This window comes from Sander vitreus, chromosome 21 (genome assembly GCF_031162955.1).
Source record: "Sander vitreus isolate 19-12246 chromosome 21, sanVit1, whole genome shotgun sequence".
Classification (NCBI taxonomy): Eukaryota; Metazoa; Chordata; class Actinopteri; order Perciformes; family Percidae; genus Sander; species Sander vitreus.
The window spans coordinates 26,063,417-26,079,387 of record NC_135875.1 but is presented as its reverse complement, the minus strand read 5'-3'; the positions used below and the strand labels follow the sequence as shown (position 1 = coordinate 26,079,387).

The following is a 15,971-nucleotide window of genomic DNA, read 5'->3' as shown; positions in this document are numbered from 1 at the left end:
AATTAAGGTATACAAAAAGACAATTAACGTTATAATAAATACAAAGAATACTCCATAGGATTTGTAAAATAAAAAAACCCAGGCTGCACAAAAAACAGTATTTCCATTCTCTAGCCTTACACACTTACACATGCTCGTACAGAAAGGTTATCTCAAGGCTGTGTTATCTCACAGTGCTGCTACACTGCTTTCTCTTAGCAACCAAATTCAGCGCCATGATTTTATGTGAAATCCCAATTCCCACCCTATGATTCAGAAGTTAATTTCAGTCCCTCCACTGTCAGCTGCTACTTATTTATTGGATTTCACTGTCAGTAATCACAGTGGTGTTGTGTGACCACAGTGAGCCTCGCTGAACACACTGTTTTCGCCAGAAAATAATGGCACGACATTAAGGACAGTGTAAAGAAAGTGACAGAGGGAAAGTCTAAAGTAAAAGCACCCACAATGTCAAATAGTGCTGGTTTTGTTAGAATATAGTGCCAATACAATACAGAGGTTTCTCCTTTTCATTTAAAGTGCTCAAATTATGCTTTTTGGCTTTTCCCCTTTCCTTTATTGTGTTATATATCTTTTTTTGTGCATGTTATAGGTTTACAAAGTGAAAAAGCCCAAAGTCCCCCCCAAAGGGACTTACCATCTCCAACAGAAAACACTGTTCACCAACTGCTCCAAACAGCTCTATTGTAGTCCAGCCTTTACTTCAGAGACAAACGTGGTCACTTTGTAACACATGTTATAATGCTCGCCTAGCTGCTAGCATGGTACACCCTCATACTCTGCTTCTGACTGGTTAGTAGTCCTTACCCAGGTACTGTCAGGGCACGCCCTCATACTCTGCTTCTGACTGGCTAGTAGTCCTTACCTAGGTACTGTCAGGGCACGCCATCATACTCTGCTTCTGACTGGCTAGTAGTCCTTACCTAGGTACTGTCAGGGCACGCCATCATACTCTGCTTCTGACTGGCTAGTAGTCCTTACCTAGGTACTGTCAGGGCACGCCCTCATACTCTGCTTCTGACTGGCTAGTAGTCCTTACCTAGCTACTGTCAGGGCACGCCCTCATACTCTGCTTCTGATTGGCTAGTAGTCCTTACCTAGGTACTGTCAGGGCACGCCCTCATACTCTGCTTCTGACTGGCTAGTAGTCCTTACCTAGGTACTGTCAGGGCACGCCCTCATACTCTGCTTCTGACTGGCTAGTAGTCCTTACCTAGGTACTGTCAGGGCACGCCCTCATACTCTGCTTCTGACTGGCTAGTAGTCCTTACCTAGGTACTGTCAGGGCACGCCCTCATACTCTGCTTCTGACTGGCTAGTAGTCCTTACCTAGGTACTGTCAGGGCACGCCCTCATACTCTGCTTCTGACTGGCTAGTAGTCCTTACCTAGGTACTGTCAGGGCATGCCCTCATACTCTGCTTCTGACTGGCTAGTAGTCCTTTCCTAGCTACTGCGCATGTGCGACTCCCAACAAAGATGAAACAGCAGTGCGATGTCTCACTCTGTAGCTAAAACAGAGAGCTCAACACACAGGGTGAAAAGAGGAGCTGCAGCAATGTGCAGTACAACAAAAATATGGTGTTTTTTGAAAATTAAACCAGGTAAACCTTCTGGTACAACCTCTAAATACAATTATGAACCTGAAAATGAGCATAATATGAGCACTTTCATAAAAGATGCCAACGTTTTCAAACTATGTCTAAACACAGGTAGCAGGACAAGAACTTTACCTAAATAAAATACTTCCTAAAACTGAACATTCATTATTGACCTTGGAAGCATCAGTTGACAAAACAATCTCGCCACAGGGTTCATGTCCCTTCATTCATTCAGTCTGACATTGCGTTGTATGTATGTTTGTGTGAATGTGTTTTTGTGAAGGAAGCACCATCTCATGGTGACACCCTGTGCTTAAATGGGCGTGTTCACTGTGAAATCTAGACACGCCTTGTCAGGAAACAGGAGAAGATGGCTGCGACTGTACTAATGGACCTTGTTATGAGTTTGTTTTGTCAAGTGGCCAACTTTTGATTAGAATCAGAACTGTATATTCAAAGAATAAGTAAACAAGACAATGTGTCCAAACATTCAATTCCGGCTTTCATAGAGAGTTCCATTTGTACCCGGAGGTCGGAATCTCCGAGGTCAAAGTCTGAAAACCCGCCCCCTGAGCTCGGATTTCCGAGTTGGGAAGTCGGACAAACCTCGCAGTACCCCGAGCTCCTAATCCAACATGGCTGCCCCGTGCGTTAATGCGTTCTGTCTCACTAAATCAGTCGTACCAGACTGATCTCATGAAGTGGTGTATGTATGACACGCCAATTCATATGCCATTTTGGTGTGTTACCAAGACGCATTATCGCTTTTTAGCGTGTTTATCAACGCCGTTTGGCCTCCATTGACTTACCTTGTGATTGCGTGTGAATTTACACCATAGCGGGTAGTATGAAAGGGCGAAAATCCACGTAGGAGGGTTAGTTGGGGTGGTGGATGGGTCAAACAACACACTTTCACCCAGGAGACCCCGCGTGTCACGTTTCCTAAACCCAACCGTTCCGTTCTTCTTTTACTAAACCCAACTCGTCCACTGTATACGCCGTAGACATACACGCGGATAGCTCAAAATGCGTACAGATAACTGGCTAAGACCCACTTGGCTTTAGAAAGTGGCGTGTATGTTTTTGCGAAGTCATGATGTCACGTTGGTCGTACACACACACCTGTCCAAATTCTGTGGACATGTTTGTATGCACAAAAATCTGTTTAATGCATTGCTATCAACTGGTATTGCTAACAATGGCTAACCTGGCTAGACCTAACCTCACAATGAAAAATCTGACTTGTAAATGATGCTCTGGCTTCATTGTTCCGAGGTAAATGGAACGATCAGCACTCGACTTGCAACAGACAAATTTCACTGAGACCAAGTACTGAGGTTCGATACCCAGAAAAAAGCTGTATACCCCTTAAACTATCGGTGGCTCTGCATGTGACAGTCCAAAGATGACCCCTGACTAAAGCTCCGGCTGGACTCTTGGCACTGATACAGTTTATCTCTTGCGTGTTTCCTCATGTGAACCACCAGGTTGCCTTTCTGTGCAAATGATTTGTGACATTCTTGGCACTGATACGGTCTCTCTCCTGTGTGTATCCTCGTATGATTGACCAGGTCCGACTTCTGACAGAAGTTCCTCCCACAAAAGTGGCACTGGTACGCTTTGTCCTCTGTGTGGGTCCTTACGTGTCTTAATAAAGTCTTAGTTGAAGAGAAACATTTGGTGCAACAAGGACACTTGTAGGGTTTCTGTGCTGTTCCTGCTTCAAAATGAACGATGAGCTCTGCGGATTTTCCCGAAGGTCCACTCTGTAGGATATCGTTTATGTTGAGATGTTTAGGCTGTGTCTTACCGTCCCCCTGTTCACTTGGGCTCACTGAAAGGAGCAACTGATCATACATGGCACTGTCTGACACGCCAGCATCAGTTCCAGCTGGCTCAGCTTTAATGTGATCAACTGTTACTGCAGCTGAGGAGTCTTTATCTATATCGGCAACAGTCTGGATTTGGTAAAGACACAGGGGCTGCAGAGACTCCTGATCAAACTCACTTTTGTCATAGGGAGTGACAGTACGTGGAAATATGTTAATGTCACAATCCTCCTGTCTGCAGGCCAGCTCTTCAGTCTTACTGGCAGGTGTCACTGATCTGAGGTCAGTTTCTGCCTCCACCGTTTGACTAAAACCCAGATATGGTTTCTCCTCAGTGTGTTTTTGTCTGTGAATAAGCAGACTATGCCTCTCGCCAAAGCTTTTCTCACAGTCGTGGCACGTGTATGGTTTGGCGCCGTTGTGTGTTCTGGTGTGAATGATGAATTCAGACTTGTGGCAGAAGTAGAGGTCACAGAACTGGCACTGGTAGAGTGACAAATTGTCCTCTGGATGCTTTTTGATGTGTCGTACCGTCGCCTTTTTGGAAGAAAAACTGCTCAAGCAAACGGGACGTTTTTCCACTTTGACGATATTCAAAGGCATGTTGATGTCACACTCCTGCTTCACATAATCATCTTCGATATCAATCAGTATCTCCTGACCACTTTGATCATTTTCACTGGCGGGAGAGGGGTCGGGATGAGTGCTGTCCGTGTTGGGACAGTCTTCTGTTGGCTCTGACGTGGTGTTTTCTGGTTCAGCCCAGCACACGCTGGCGTTCACGCTGGCAGCACGCTGCTGCTGGCCAGACTGCAACTTCACATCGGAGGCAGGCATTTGGAAAGAGTCTGAAGCAAAGAAGAAAACAACATTTATTTCTCTGCTGCTTTTGACCATTCATTTTATTTTCATTTATCTCCCTCTCATAAGTACCTCAACTTCATGGAACTGCAATACTATATCAGTGGAGTACACCTTCTTTGTGTAAAGTGATACCTCAGGACAATACTTTTTTATACCTTTACAAATGTTTGTCCAATTCTTACAAACCCCCAAATTAGGGCTGGGCAATATATCGATATTAATAGCGACATCCATATATGAGACTAGTTAGTTACAGGGGCATGGATGTACCCATACATCCATGCCCTGTACCCATACATCCATGCCCTGTACCCATACATCCATGCCCTGTATCCATACATCCACACCCTGTATCCATACATCCACGCCCTGTACCCATACATCCACGCCCTGTATCCATACATCCACGCCCTGTATCCATACATCCGTGCCCGTAACGGTACCGGGGTTAGCTTCTGTTTCGGGGAAAGGGGGCTTTGCGTTCTCCTTTTCCTTGTTAAGGTAAGCTAGGTTAGCCTCCTAGCTTGTGTGCGCTTCTCAAATGTACTTTCAAATTCGTGGGATGTTTCCCTGTAATAAACTGACCACATATTTTACCACCTTCCACTGCAAGGCATTTTATCTGACACAGTCATAATCAAATAGGACTGCCGCTTTCGGTACCGCTATGATGCCAGGCGAGGGGCACGGACTATGTTGTGTTCAATTTGACGTGGAATGTCGGGATTTCTGGGTTCCCAGTCGGAAACTATACATGTCTACGGGAAATGTCATGGTCGGAGAGATATAATGTTATTTGCTCTATGAAATACATCGACAAAGACGAAAACTAAGGACATTTACTCGATTATTTTATTTTAGTTAGTTTTGCAAACATAACAGACGTTACAGTTTTAGTTTAGTTATCGTTTTTTTGTAATGCCTCGTTTTTATTTTTATTTCAATTAACGACAATGTTTTTTCCCCCCAAGTTTTCATTATTTCGTTTGTTTTCGTTAACGATTATAACCTTATATAACGTTATAACGTTTTAAAGGCTACGTTCCAGTAAAGTGATGTCATTTTCTGAACTTACCAGACTGTTCTAGCTGTTCTGTTATTTGCCTTTACCAACTTAATAATAATAATTACAATAATAATAATAATAATAAATTGAATTTGTGTAGCGCTTTTCAAGGACTCAAAGTCATTGTATTCACATTACTAATGATTATTTATCTAAAATCTCACTGTGTACATTTTTTGTAAAGGCACCACAAGTCAACCCGACAATATCGGCATCGATGTATTTGGTCCAAAATATCATGATATTTGATTTTCTCCATATCGCCCAGCTCTACCCAAAATAATGAAAAAAAATCATGTTTTTGAGAATATTTGACTTAAAGTTGGACTGCATAATATTTAACTGGCTCTTTGCACAAAATAACATGAACGAGCGTTCAGAACAGTTGGAAATCTGAACGTTTTAGCTCACTGTGGTTTCTCTAAAATACATTTACCTCATTATTTGTAGAAAATACGAAAAAGCATAATATGTCCCCTTTAACCTTTTGTGAACCAATACTAAAAGTGTTGGAGTTTTTTTGTCCTCGGTGGGACAGCCCTAAATTAAATTGAATTAAAAACTATATTAAAGTACATAATTGTGAACATTTTTGAAAATGTGTCTTGCTAACTGCTATCACGGGCAACTTCAAATCTCAGACATTGATCCATGTCATTTTAAAGAAAGCAATCTTCTGATAAACCGACCTTCACTACGTGACTTGGCAACATCCAGCAGTCTGCGGTGGCTGTCCACCACCCACTTTGAACAGGACATTTCCTTTTCATATTCTGTCATGGTTCTTTCTACAAGCTCGAAGATCTCCTCGGCAGCTGCAGACAAACGCTCACTGACGAGTGCTCTCAGCAGCTCCATCTTTACTGCCTTCACCATGCTGAGATGTTCTCCGCCGCCACAGTCGAGAGGTGTTAATGTTTGTGAAGTAGACATGAGCCTCCGAGCCTCCTGGTCACTCCTTATCGCTCCACGTGAACTTTCTGTGTCCTCAGATCCCGCCTTGCTCTGGCCATGTCTGCAAACACAGGCAGACAAACAGAAAGCCTATCAGTAACGGTTTTCATTATCAAGCAAATAGGCCAAAGGAAAGTAAACGTAGCACTTTAAGTAGTGGTTCACAAAAGGTTAACATTTTTGACCAATTCTTAGACAAAAACTTAATATGTGCACACCATGGGCTCCACGGAGGGCCTACAGGTCATCATTTTTAGCAGTAGAAGTATTTTCCAGTGGTCAGTGATTCAGGACACTGCGGTCTGCAAACAGGATTGCATTAACAAGCTAACTGACTATGCTTTTGCACGGGAATGCATCATTTTTTCAAACTTTCAGACAGCCTTCACATTTTACTACATTTTCACACTTTTGGAAAAAAATTAATAATTAACACAAACCTTTTTTTGTGGATTGGGTTGGCAAATGTATTTGGGTGGACAAATTATTAATTTATTATTTAATTATTTTTGTGGAGCTCACTAGCAGCAAAAAAAACAAAAAAACAAATCACTTTACTTTTGAAAAAAAGAAATTAACACAAATGTATAACACTAGACCGGGTAAACCCAGCCTGATCTGCCGGCGGTTTGATTTCTCCCTGCAGCTCTATCCTGCTTCCATTGCAATTTTGCGGGAACCAATCACAAACTGGCTTATCCACTTGGCGCGCTATTGGTCAGTTTAACACGGTGACGATAGAGAAGCGACCAAGCAGCTTCTTGTTTACATTCAACATGGCGGCCACCGAAGCGCGGCAACCCGTTGATGCCGCTGTCACTGGTAAGTCACCCGGATCGTTGGTCTGATTGGTTGAAGGACTATCCAATTGCGTACAGTCATTTGAACTGTGCTCGTTGATCCCGCCTCTTGTGCAGAGGAAATACAGAGCATAAAAGATTGAGCTTGGTCTGATGATAGCCAGACTAGTATAACACCAATTAATTGCTAACATTAGCTAAAGACTTAAGCGGTATGAATGTTGACGGTAATTGTTGATGTCATTTAGATTTGCCAAATTGTAATTATATACAGTGGCAAGAAAAAGTATGTGAACCTTTTGGAATTTCATGGTTTTCTGAATAAATTTGTCATAAAATGAGTGATCTGATCTTCATCTAAGTCAAGGGTATTGACAAACATAATGTGTCTAAAATAATAACACAACCTTTTTTTGATCTTTCATGTCTTTATTGAGAACAACCAAAAAAAACTCATAGTGCTTGTGGAAAAAGTATGTGAACCCTTGAGTTAATGACCTCAAAAAAGCTAAATGGAGTCAGGTATTAGCACACCTGGAGTCTCGTTAAGATAATGAGTTTGGAGGTGTGGACTACAGCTACTATGACTAATAAAAAACCCCTCAAACGTTTGGAGTTTGCGCTGCACAAGAAGAACACGCTTATGTGAGCCATGCCTCGCCAAAAAGAGCTTTCAGAGGATCTACGATCAAGAATTGTTGATTTACATAAAGCTGGCAAGGGTTACAAAGTTATTTCAAAGACTTTAGAAATTCACCAGTCTACAGTTAGGCAGACAATCTACAAATGGGAGACACTTTGGGACTGTTGCTACTCTACCAAGAAGTGGGCGCCCAGTCAAAATGACACCAAGAGCACAACGAAGACTCATCAATGAGATCAAGAAACAATCCCGAATGACAGCCAAAGATTTGAAGGCATCATTGGAACTGGCTAACATCTCTGTTCATGAGTCTACAATACGTAAAACATTGAACAAGCAGGGTATCTACGGCAGGACATCACGAAGGAAGCCACTGCTTACTAAAAAAGAACATTGCTGCACGCCTGAAGTTTGCAAAAAGAGCACATTGACACTCCGCAGCGGTATTGGCCAAATGTTTTGTGGACTGATGAAACTAAGATTGAACTATTTGGAAATACCACACAGCACTACATCTGGCGTAGAAAGGGCCACGGCATATCATGAAAACATCCCAACCGTAAAGTATGGTGGAGGAAACATCATGATATGGGCCTGCTTTGCTGCATCAGGGCCTGGCCAGCTTGGAATCATTGAGGGGAAGATGAATTCCCAAGTATATCAGACAATTCTTCAGGATAATGTGAGAATGTCTGTGCAGATGCTATGGATTGACTTGAAGAGGGCCATACACATGAGACGTCCAAAGAATATGACAGAGCTAAAGCAGGTCTGCCAGGAAGAATGGGCTAAGATTCCTCCTCAACGATGTGCAGGTCTTATCCACAGCTACAGGAAGCGCCTGGTTGAGGTTATTGCTGCCAAGGGGGGTCAACGAGTTAATTCTAAAGGCCATTTTATAGTTGTGCGTAAAATCACCGGCGTAGCCCCGCAGACCCCCACAGACGGAACCTATGCCGTAGCCTGATGCTGATTTCAGACACATTATTTTTGTCAATACCCTTGACTTAGATGAAGATCAGATCACATTTTATGACAAATTTATTCAGAAAACAATGAAATTCCAAAATGTTCACATACTTTTTCTTGCCACTCTAAGTGATTATTGGTCGGACTGTTGAGCCAAAGCTAGGCTAGTTGTTGGCAGTTCCTAACAACAACAAAAGAGGCGTTGTTTACTTTATAGGCTATGTACCTGTGTTATTACATTATCTGGGTCACATAACGGTGATATAACCAAAATATGTATGCTGGAATTCACAAGTAATATTTAAAAAAAAAAAAAGTTCTACAAGCACAAATGTTCAAATTATGTGGTTTCATCTTCTTAATTGTGACTATTTTTGCTGGTTTTGTTCGTTTTCTGTGACTGTAAAATGAATATCTGTGGGTTCTGGACAGTAACTCAAATGTAACAAGCTATTTGTAGACATTACTTTAGGCGTTTTTCAATATGTTCTTTGACATTAGAAAAACAAATCTAAAATATTCATAAAAAAGACAATAGACCTTTTTCACGGCAGACATGTTGACATGTCATAGTAGGAACAGCACAGGTGTATTCAAAACCATTAATGATGGCTGCATTCCACTTAGGAGAGGCCCTGGTATTGTTCATGCTGACTCACTGAAATAGCTCACTGGGACACTTGATGGAACTGAGCCATCCTTAAGGTTATCAATTTCAGCTGTGATTTTCCTACTATGACAAGTCAACATGTCTGCTGTGAAAAAGGTCCATAACACATTGACAGGGAGAACTGGAACATGCTGTCACGCCCACACACACTGACAGGACTAAACTACTGTAGATTAAGATTTACTGGTGGTAAAGTATCAATGTGTTCTGGTTGATTAAAAACGTGTTACATAAATACTTAGAAAATACATAATACTTTGGTTGCTAATCAGCCTTTTCATCGTATGGTTCACGTTTTTACGCGTTGAATTGACGTGCTTTATATACTGTTTATCGTATGTATGCCGCTTAGCCAGAGTGCCACTAGACATGTAACGTTATGCTGCATTATGTGTGTAACGTTAATGTGCGTTTAGTGGCAACCAATGAAACAATAAAGAGCAACAACAGTTTAATGAAGTTTGGCTTAATTAACGTTAGCCGTTCACACTTTCTATAACTTTAGCTAGCTGACGTTACGCTACGTATTTCTGAGATAAATTAACCTAATTTTGATTTAACCGTTAACCCAAATAGCCAACGTAACCTGGACAAACACTGATCGAGCTGTCGCCATCTTCTGTCAACCAGAACATCAGGTACATGGTTGTGCTTACCCTGCTGACAGGAAGGCTATCTCCCTGAGCTGCCAGTTAATACCGCGGATGTATAACGTTAGGTAGCCTACATACAAACAAGAGCTTGAGAGACAAACAAACTGCTAACTGGAGGACACAAGCTGCTGCTGCGGGCTACTATGTTCGGTGTAACGTCAGCGTTTCAAAGGTGCGGCCAGTATCGCAAGCATTAAAAGCTCCACAGCTAGCTAGCATACACTGTAACAACTATGCTAACCTGCCAGCTCTACGTTGTGCATTGTCCGGGTTTACGTTGGCATGTCATAATCATGGATGTGTAATAATATGGTCATAATGCTAAAAACATAGCGTAACGTAACATAGTGAATTAGCTTGCAGAGAGTGCAATTTCTTCTTCTTTGGTTGCCATGCATTGTACCAATACCATTACCGCCATCTACTGTTGAATTCCAGCATACTTCTCTGATACCGAATCCTCCTCAGCAGTACTGTCCTCAGCAGTACTGTCCTCAGCAGTACTGTCCTCAGCAGTACTGTCCTCAGCCCTCCTGGTGTCCTCGGGTCTAATTTGGTCTAATTTGACCGGTTTACAAAGTTTCTATATCAGACATTTGGGTTTCCTTAAACCAAATTACCCGAAAAATAACATGGTTGGCCCTTCACTTTTCACAAGTAAAATGAAGGATCAGGTTTAATTAATTGTATAGCATTTGAGAAAAACTGTGAATGGTTACAAAACAGCATCCTGACTAAACTTTGACAAAGCTCTTCTTCATCTTAAATATTAGTCAAAAGTATTCACAATTTCTCCTTTTTAACTAAAAAAATAGGTATAAATCATACATGAGGTTATTGACCATGAATTAGAAAAAATAATTGTAAAACTAGTGTTGTAAGTGGCGTATATATCCTACTGGTGGTAGTGGGGGGGGGGGAAAATGTCAAAAACGTCCTGGCACTAAGATTTAACGTGGGCCGATAAGTTGAAAAAGCGACAAAAACGTTGAAAAATAGCGAGAAAAAGTGTTCATTTTCAGCTCTTAATACATCCATGGTTTTCAACATGTGCACGGTCGACGGAAGGACAACACCAGGGTTAAGTACCAATTCAAGGTAGGCTACCTGTACTTCACTTAAGTATTTCCATTTTCTGCTACTCTATACTCTATACTAGACTGGCCTACATCTCAGAGGGAAATATTTATCTTTTTACTGCACTACATTTATCTGTCAGCTTAAATTACAACTTGGACTCCGCAGCGCTGTGGAGTCTGGCAATGCGAGACTACTTTTTAGATGACAATTTTTTCTATCCCTTCCTGTCCAGTGAAAACCATGTATCTCCAGATGTGTTGATTTTGAATATTTGTGATGAACTGATCATCGAGAATAATGCTCCTACTTCTTAAATAAACTTCCTAAATAAACTATTTAAAAAGACTCTTGGATCAGCTGGGAAATCTTGCTCTGATCCAAGACCTTTTAAAATATGTGAACACTTCTTCCACCACTGGCTAAAAGTAATGAATAAACAGTTGATAGTTTGCTTAACGTGATGGATACATTTTTGAAATATCTATGTACAAGTAAAGAATACAAAAATTACAATAGATAGTGTAACATATTGGATAGTAATTGGTTAAATGTTTGAGATATGCGATGGTTGAAACGGCTAGCTTTTGCAACTAGTAGTATGACTGAAAACTTGAGTAAACCAACCTTAACACTGACCATTCAATAATATGATATTACAATATTGTAAAAAATGTATGACAAAATATTGTTAAGAGAAACACATAAACACATTTGGAACATTACGGGAAAGGGTAACTTGAGTTGAGCCGTGGCTGCGGGTTTATCCTTGTTGACTGTAGCTCCATGGAGTCTATGTGCATTCAAGTCCATGTACCTGTATGGTACAGTAGATGGCAGCATCAGGCTTCCATAGTTTCAGTCCTGAGCAGCATTTTCACATCTATCTCAAGCATCGGAGATTACTCTGTGCTCCAGGTAACATTTCACTGGTACACTCACAGGTTGTTTAATACGCCCCGATTAAACTGAGTAATAACTAAGGTTAAGGCTGTGGTCAGGGCTATAATGCTCAGTAGCAATAATTAGTAAATACCGGCAGAATAAAGTAGAAAAGCCATAAATTAAATAAGTCTGGATGTTTATTTTCCAGACTACATAGTCTGCCTGTGAGCGTTAAGCTACTGTGCAAACGGGAGTCATAAGAGTGATTTGTGAAGGGGAGAACAGTGGGTCGATGTGGCGGGCCAGCCTGCCCGTTCCTGTTGTTGTGGGGTGGGAGTTTCCAGCTATACAGCTCAAGGGAAGCACCACAGGATGTCCTTTTCCTCATTCCTCAAGGATAGTGTGTGTGTGTGTGTGTGTGTCTATTAAAAAACAATGTTTCAAATCAATCAACAAGTCAATATGTTGTGAATTCTGTCTGTTGCTCTCCAGACAGTGCAACTACCATGTCTATATTTAATGTAATATAGTCTGATTAATTACATAGTTATTGTACAACTGCACTAATTTTAAAAGGGATGCCCTTAAACATATCTGTAATACAACATGCTGACATTTCACACACGGGTTCACAACAATGATTAATTTGTACTTATATTAGTACTGTACACTTGAATTTAGTTTAGAGCTAAGGTGAACAATGGTTTAAAATGTTCCCAGGAATATTCTGGAGCCGAGCAGTCAAATTTAATGAATAATTCCAGTTTATTACAACTTGTTGTAAAGTCATTGCACATTGGCTCTGCAACAAAGTTCTAATGCAAAAATGCGGCAACATTTTGTGTATAAAGTTATCACTGGAACAATGCATATCAAGTCTGAGATGAAATTGTTCAATTCTTTGTCTTCAGCTGGCTCCGAGCTCTGATGTAAAAGAAGACGTTCCTGTTCTTGGCATTGATCTCTGATAGCTTTTGTTGTCCTGTGGATGACGATGTGAATGATGCCAAACTAATGCTACTGCCTCAATGTAAATCTCATTAAAATTATTTTAATTGCTCAAACATCAATTCTCACAAAAATGGGGAAAAACACAGCGGCCCAATCCCAAAGTCCGGACTCACAGACTCACGGACTTTGGTGCGCGTTCTCGCGAAATCCGTAAGGGCTTAGGGTTGTCCCAATGTCGAATTTCAAAGTGCGTGTGTTTGAGTACACACTTACCGAGCCCTTTCCGTGAGTCTGCATTGATGCAGACTTCACCAAAGGGAATTACCCACAGTTCAAAGCGTTGTGACGTTTACCGCGGAGACCATAGGGAAATCCGGAAATTACAAAAGGTAAACAACAACACGACACACGACCACGGAACACAGACCAACCTGTCGTCCAGCTCGTAAAACAAAAGGTTGAAAACATGGAATCAGGCAGCCGTCTCCTGTGCCTTGGCCGTGTGGAAAGCAACAAACTTAAAATAAAAATTCCCAAACCGGCAAGTGTCAGCAACATCTTTGTTATTAAACGTCACCAAGGTAACATGTGATCTCGTGAAGTGCTGTCCCAATCCCATTTATACCTGTCTGAGCCCATGTGGCCTCACACACTCACTCACTTAGCACCTGAGATCAATTAAGTCTGTGAGTCTTTAGTCCTTAGTCCTCAGGGCTCACTTTGGGATTGAGCCACTGAGTCCATTAGAACTCAAGGATTTAATTACCTGCTGTTTTGTACAAATATGTGGCGCTAAATTCAGACTTGGTGTGGAAATAGTTATTTTTGTTGTTTTGGCCATCATTTCCTTTCGGTTGTAACACCATTGTACTCACCAAGAAAATAGTCAATCTGGGAATACTCCGACATCACGAAGAATAAGTCGGACAGGGCAAGGAGCAGGAGCAGTGGAACAATCAGACAGTAAACAAATCCCCAAATTAGCCAGACCTATTTGGAAGAGAAAAATAAGATGAAAAGTAAAATTATAACCAATCTGTCGATTGTAAATGTCATTAAGTAAACTGAACTGTCATTGCAATTCTGATTGTCTCATTGCCATGCTTTTGGAGTTAAGTCTGCCAGTGACAGTGATCATTACAGTATAATCAGGCCAAACATGGAACCAGTGGACACATTTGCTGAGGTGATTCTCACTTGCAGTGCCATCTGGACTGTTGGGACAACACCTCCAAAGTTGAGCACAAAAAAAGGCAGCGTTGACCATCGCTCTAGTCAGGTTTCTGCTCAGGTTTCTTTCACGCCTTGGCTAGCAGAGAAGCTATCTAGAACTACTAAGCACTTGAAAACTCCTATATGCCTTGCCTGCTAGCGTTAAGCCTGCTTGGCCCCAGCCTGCTTTCCAGTCAGCTAGCTTCCAGCCTGCACCCCTATCGGCTAGCATACAGCATTCTCGTCATCAACATGCTAGTCTCCAGCCAGTCCCTCAGTTGACTAGCCAATAGCCTCCAGCCAGCACCCCGGTCAGCTAGCCCCATGTCTGCTCCAACCCCTAACCCATTCCTGGGAACCCGACTGGCCCAGGCAGCATCTGCCAAACTTCCAGGCTTTGAGAAAAGTGTTTCTTTGGACCGTGTTGCTACCCGGCCATGCAATTCCAGAGCCTGTCCTGTCAGGCCCTACAAGCCTTAGTCCCAGGTCCTCAGCAATATGCTGCCCAGCAATTCTGAGCGTCAGTTGCCCAGCGACCCAGAGTCTCCGCAGCCCAGCTGTATGATCGAGTCCATCCTAAGCTAGTTCCAGAGTCGGGGTCCTAGCCGACTTCTCATCAGTTCCAGAGTCGGCTACCTGCTCCTAGTTTCCAGTATGCGGTCTGGCCGACACCTGCTCCTGATTCCAAGTCTGACACTGCTACTTGTCACTGTCTTTGAGTCGTTCCGCCTACATCGACAACTCCCTGATAATTTTCCATAGGTGCTCAGCCATGCCGTCTGCCTGAGGCCTTCTGCCCAGCCCTCTACAGTTCCCCGGCCACTTGTCCCTGGATCCTTCCTCCGGATCCCCTCCGCCCACCCATCTCTATTTGGAACTTTTGTTTTGGGGACATCTGGAATCCATCCCTTTCAGGGGGGTACAGTCATGAATTCCGCCAGCTTTCAGTAAGTCATCTGGTTTTGCTTTATCATGCCACCTTATCATCACCTGGTTTCCAATTTCTTATTTTTCTCATTGTCATGCTTTTGGGTTCAACTCTGACACTTCCAGTGATAGTTACAGTAAGCATCAATTACAGTTTACAACCCACTCCCTGATTCTTCTTTGACCTACTGTCCAGATAATCTGGTTGTTTACAACCTCTCTGACTGCTTGTGTTTCTCACCCTTTTGGACATTGCTGTAGTAATGTGACCATGTTTCTAGATCTCAGCAATTGTTTCGTTGGGCAAACTGTTCTAACCTGTAGAAATGGTATAAAATAAGACCAACATTGTGATAAACCATAATTCTGTAATATGATATACCATGTTCAGCAGCTTTTTGCTAACTTTGTCTGTCTCTCTACTGTTTGGTGATGGGCAGTGTACAGTGGGTTTTCCCTTGGAAACAAGGTTGACGGTGTGAACCGAAACAAAGTTGTGGGCCGTATCACCGAAACCATGAACTGAAACCCCCCCCCCCGGTTTCACATTAGTCATTTGATCCATTGTTATATCAAATATTTGCTATGTGAAGATATCATCGAGTAACGTCCTGTGCAGAGAATGAAGTCAATCCAACTCTGGTGAGAGCCGTGTGGAGGCAATCCTGGCTGAGAATTTGTCTGTTTGGATCCATACACTTCCCAAACTTGTTCCCTCAAACATTTTTACCTCATGGTGGGTAAATGTTGAACAGCCCTTAGACTGATTACCAACACTGGTCATCAATGGAAGTGTATGAAGCTCAGAGTGAAGCACTATGAAGGAATGAGTGTGACAGCTGCTGGGGGAATCCTACTACACTATCAGGTC

At 42.2% G+C, this 15,971-nt stretch overlaps 1 protein-coding gene across 3 annotated transcripts; it reads right to left on the bottom strand.

Annotated features, from left to right (window-relative positions):
• Nucleotides 1-1,264: 1,264 nt before the first annotated feature.
• LOC144536542 (uncharacterized) lies at nt 1,265-10,380 on the bottom strand. 3 transcript variants are annotated; one of them, XM_078279738.1, is made up of 3 exons: nt 10,052-10,380; nt 6,049-6,374; nt 1,265-4,277 (listed from the first exon to the last, which is right to left on the bottom strand). In XM_078279738.1, the coding sequence occupies exons 2-3, from the start codon at nt 6,290-6,292 to the stop codon at nt 2,974-2,976; spliced, it is 1,548 nt and encodes a 515-aa protein (XP_078135864.1). In that variant the 5' UTR covers nt 6,293-6,374; nt 10,052-10,380; the 3' UTR covers nt 1,265-2,973. The 3 variants fall into 3 exon arrangements, with proteins under 3 accessions (XP_078135864.1, XP_078135865.1, XP_078135866.1); XM_078279739.1 differs by lacking the exon at nt 10,052-10,380 and adding an exon at nt 6,754-8,715; XM_078279740.1 differs by lacking the exon at nt 10,052-10,380 and adding an exon at nt 6,532-6,617.
• Between the last annotated feature and the right edge of the window lie 5,591 nt (nt 10,381-15,971).

Excerpts from the sequence above, each read along its gene's own strand:
- LOC144536542 (XM_078279738.1), bottom strand. The coding sequence starts at position 6,292 with ATGTCTACTTCACAAACATTAACACCTCTCGACTGTGGCGGCGGAGAA. Across the intron at positions 4,278-6,048 it reads TGCCAAGTCACGTAGTGAAG|ACTCTTTCCAAATGCCTGCC; the intron begins GTCGGTTTATCA and ends TCTTTGCTTCAG.